The following is a 4,525-nucleotide window of genomic DNA, read 5'->3' on the forward strand; positions in this document are numbered from 1 at the left end:
TGGCTTATAGCTTCTACCTAGCCCCAAAGCAATCCAGTATTTTATCGTCCAGATCCATGGCAGGGCCATTGGGCAGGACGGGAATGGGGGAGGGGGGAGGACAATGGATACTGTTTTTTAAAGAAAAATACAGTTTATTTCAGGCGTACAGTAACTTTCAGAACACTGCTATGGTCCGTCCGTTTGTCCAAAGTCCCTGCTATGGTCCGTCCGTTTGTCCAAAGTCCCAGGCTACTAAGGGAGGTGGGAGGGTGCAGAAACTACTCTCTTGCCGAATTTTGAAGCTCAGCTCTCAGAAAGCTGATTCCAAGGTTAAATCGTGGATTAAACAAGAAAGTGTTATGTTATTAAGGTCTTAAGCCTCATCCCTGGACTTAAAACAGCCCAACTTTCCCAAGTTTACTACTTTTAGTCAAGTCCTTCAAACTCTCAAGGGTATTCAAACAGGGAGCATTCCCAGGAGGACACAAATTCTGGGCGGGGTGAGGGTTGCTCTGTGGGAGGCTAGAGTGGGGACACTGGGGAATGTAGAGACTACAACTCTTCTCTCTTCCAACTGTATGCTTATTTCACGATTGCCAATCCAGCCAGCCTACCACTGTGGAATTCTGGTCCTTTCCACAAATGTACCTGCCAATTTTCCACAAGCCTGGTCTACAATCACATCCACACTTCCACCAGTCTTCACCTTCACTGCACCCAGGGGGCACTATGCTGGGAAATCTGCTCTCATCTCTCATATGGTACCTTAAGATTCAAGGGGCTGGAATAGATCCCATCAACCCCACAAACAAGGACTCTAGGGCTTTCCTTCCCTTGAAGGGAAGGACAGGGGAACAAAGAATGGGTATGGTTTCCAGGACAGAGGTGTATAGCCCTCCCCCCAAAACAGCTCCTATAAGTCTCTCATAACATCTAACAAACAAGGGCCCAAAACACGTACTGCCCTGCTTATTTCTTTCTCCGGACAATGGTCCAACCGTCTTCAACTATATCCTCTTCCTTAATAGTCTGGGAGTCTGGATCAGAGGGTTGAGGCTGGGGGCAGACCTCATCCGTCGTGGCCCCATCATTACTAGCTGTCACCTGGAAGGAAAATACAAGAAACCACTAAGTACATTACCTAGGCTCTGCTTCCAAGTTTTCCATGACTATTTGAGCTATCCTTGAAAACACACCACCACCTACAACTGCCATCACTTCCCTGTGAATCTAGCCAGAAAATTAAAAACATTTAGGGACACCCCCCCACCAGCACAGGCACATCTTTCACCTCCATTTCTTCCACGCTGTCCACATCATCTTCAGCCACATCAGTTTCTTTGGCTGTCTTAAGTGGGGTAGCCATGACTTTGCACTTGTTTTGGTTGATGTGAGAGGTCATCTCCTGAAGAGCAGCCCCATCACCCTTCTGGAAGTGGTAGAACATGGTCTGTAGCTGCTGGCTCACCTACCAAGGAAATATCCAACCAGCTTAGATTTTTTAAGACAATCTACCATAAAACCAGCCTGTTTATAGCAGAGTAGAGAGGGATTGGAATCTTCAGGGCTTTTTTCTCCCTAAGAAGTTCATCCAAGCATCTCAGGACAGTGGTAGATGCATATCAATGAGAGACCTCTGAGGCAGGAGAATTTTGAGTTCAAGGTCAGCCTGGCCTCAGTAACACGCTGTCAATAAAACAGCTGGGAGTGCTGACACATCTTTAATGCCAGCACTCAGTAACTCAATAGGCAGAGGGAAACAGATCTCTGAGATCAAGGCCAGCCTGGTCTACATGGCAAGTTCCAGGACAGCCAAGGATACATAGTAAGACAGTGTCTCAAAAAAAAAAAAAAAAAGCAACAACAAAGTGAGGGTCTCCTAGAAGAGAAGGTACTAGAATTGACTAAGTGGTACACAGCTATAATCCTAGTACTTAGGAGACTGAGGCACGCTGACTGCTATGAATTTGAGGTTGGCTGGGCTACACAATACATTTCAGGCTAACTATGTTAGAGAGTAAAACACTGTCTCAAAAAAAGAAAGAGACTGAAGATGCAAAATGAAAGATGATCTCACCAGAGTGAGCAGTGTTAATCAGAATAGGGGTGGAATTTGATCCAACCCAGCTTGTGGGGTGTGGGGAAAATACTGGTTGAGAATGACCTAAAGAGAGAAATAAAGGTAATGTTTGAAAATGCAATAGGGAATGTTGTCTATGCCTCAAGAAAAGAATGATCACAAGAACTTTGTCCCTAACAGTAAGGAGAAAGAGCAGGCAGGGGGCTGGCAGCTGTCTCCATAAACTCACCTGGGGCAGACTCCCATCTTCCACAACTGTATCAAACTCAGTGGTCATCAGCTCCCCAAGAAAATCTTCTATCTCTTCCAGCTCCAAGTCAGCTAAATAGGAAAGGACAGAACCCTTTAGCCAAAGGCCAACTTCATCAGCCCTGACCATTCTTCCTGCTATATCTGGTTGGTAGGTAAAGGTCCAGTGACTCCTTGTTCACTGAAACACCCTCTTTTACTTGTCTATTCTAACTAACCTCAGCTAGAGGTAACCTTGAGCACACTGCTTCTCTCAGAGCCTCCAGGAAGGTCTGTTGGGAGGACTTGTTTACACAATGCTTGGCACAAGGGAGATGAGATCCCTAATATTAATATGCATCACTTCACTGCTGAGTATTGAAATGTGGAAACCCTTCACAACTGTGTCTCCACTAATACAGGAGTCCAGAGACTCAAGGGCAATGGGCAAGAAGAATGGACATGGGACTTCATTGCTTTTTGGTGCTAAAGATCAACCCCACCGTCAAGTACATGCTGGGCAAACAACCACTGAGCTACACCCTCAGCTGGATAACCTCAATACTGCCTTCAGACTTTGGAGCTCAGTTATCTTATGGGCCGATGGTCTATCTTTCCTAAATGAAAGACTAGCTTTATTTTCCCTATTTGCCTTCTCCCAGACATAGCTCTTACACACTTCTACTTTTACCTACCGTTCAAATCTTACAGCCTCAAAATTTGTCTTCCACTCAGGCTAATTATGTGTCCAGATGTTAGACAGGTACTTTAAGTCCCCATATCCAAAGCCAGGTTTATTATCGTGCCTTCCAAACCAGCATCTCATCCTCCAAGGTTCCTCTATCCAATGAAAGGCTTCTAGCTAGGCAGTGGTGGCACACACCTTTAATCTCAGCACTTGAGAGGCAGAGGTAGGCGGATTTCTGAGTTGGAGGCCAGACTGGTCTACAGAGTAAGTTCCAGGACAGCCAGGGTTATACAGAGAAACCCTGTCTCGAAAAACATCAACAACAAAAAAGGCTTCTAATCTACCCTACCACTCATCATAAATCTCTTTTCCAAACCCCCTCTATGGAGAAATACTCTCTTGTCCCTGAACATTGCTGTTGTCCTATGCTAGACCTTACTTTCTACACCAACTACTTTTTGAATTTTCTAGCTGTCAAAAACCATACCTTAGAACCTGCTCATGAATTTTATCACCTATGAAGCTTGACTTTAGGAAGTATTTTGCTGAGTTTCAAGGGTTGTTTTGTTTTTATAACAGGTATGTAGCCCAGGCTACCATCAAACTCATTGTATAGTACAGGGTTAGCCTGGAATCCCTCCTGCCTCTACTTCCCAGTGCTAAGATTACAGGCACGAATCACCATGCCTGGTTAATGTGGCTCTAGGGGTCGAACTCAGGGCCTCTTAGGGTTAGATAAGTACTATACCAATTGCATTACATTCCCAGCTCAATTTTGATAAGTTGTACGGGAGGATCTCCATAAAAAGCTAATGGAAAACAGAGTCAGGACTGATAGCACACCTATAACCCTGTACTCAGGAAAATGAGGCACAAGGAACATAAATTCCACGGCAGCCTGGGCTATAGAAGGAGATACTTTCTCCAATTACTACTACTAAGAATAAAATAGCAGCTTCTGTAATTTGACTGGAGAAACTTTCTTCATCGACCATCTAATGAGACAAGTCTTTTATAGCTTGAATTTTATAGACACTGGCCTTCTATCTCTATAAGCAAAGTCACAGAAGGCCTTCTATTTCCTACCCTTTACAGTCAGAGTATCTCTGTGTACACACACACACACACACACACACACACACACACACACACACACACACAACATTCTCTACCACTCTTCCATCTCCTTACTATAATGCACTCATCTTAACTCCTTTGAGTATGTGCTTCATCATCTCTACCTAGATCCCCCTTATTATATCTAAGTACACTGTAGCTGTCTTCAGATACACCAGAAGAGGGCATCAGAACTCATTGCGGATGGTTGTGAGCCACCAAGTGGTTGCTGGGATTTGAACTCAAGACTTCTGGAAGAGCAATCAGTGCTCTTAACCGCTGAGCCATCTCTCCAGCCCCCAATCACTACTCTTAAGAAGGCTTCTTACACCGGGCGGTGGTGGTGCACACCTTTAATCCCACTGCTTGGGAGGCAGAGGCAGGTAGATTTCTGAGTTCGAGGCCAGCCTGGTCTACAGAGTGAGTTCCAG

At 45.0% G+C, this 4,525-nt stretch overlaps 2 protein-coding genes across 2 annotated transcripts in view; one reads left to right on the forward strand and one right to left on the reverse strand.

The window, feature by feature from the left end:
* Fgd1 (FYVE, RhoGEF and PH domain containing 1) overlaps nt 1-752 on the forward strand; it is a 43,076-nt gene extending 42,324 nt beyond the window's left edge. Inside the window, exon 17 of the mRNA XM_031380736.1 lies at nt 682-752. Coding sequence (XP_031236596.1) covers nt 682-752 — 71 coding nt within the window. The remainder of the gene's footprint in view (nt 1-681) is intronic.
* The window catches only part of Tsr2 (TSR2 ribosome maturation factor), a 7,411-nt gene continuing 2,999 nt past the window's right edge, over nt 114-4,525 (reverse strand). Inside the window, exons 3-5 of the mRNA XM_031369021.1 lie at nt 2,292-2,383; nt 1,274-1,450; nt 114-1,086 (exon numbers count right to left, since the gene is read on the reverse strand). Coding sequence (XP_031224881.1) covers nt 952-1,086; nt 1,274-1,450; nt 2,292-2,383 — 404 coding nt within the window. The 3' untranslated portion in view covers nt 114-951. The remainder of the gene's footprint in view (nt 1,087-1,273; nt 1,451-2,291; nt 2,384-4,525) is intronic.

This window comes from Mastomys coucha, chromosome X (genome assembly GCF_008632895.1).
Source record: "Mastomys coucha isolate ucsf_1 chromosome X, UCSF_Mcou_1, whole genome shotgun sequence".
Taxonomy (NCBI): Eukaryota; Metazoa; Chordata; class Mammalia; order Rodentia; family Muridae; genus Mastomys; species Mastomys coucha.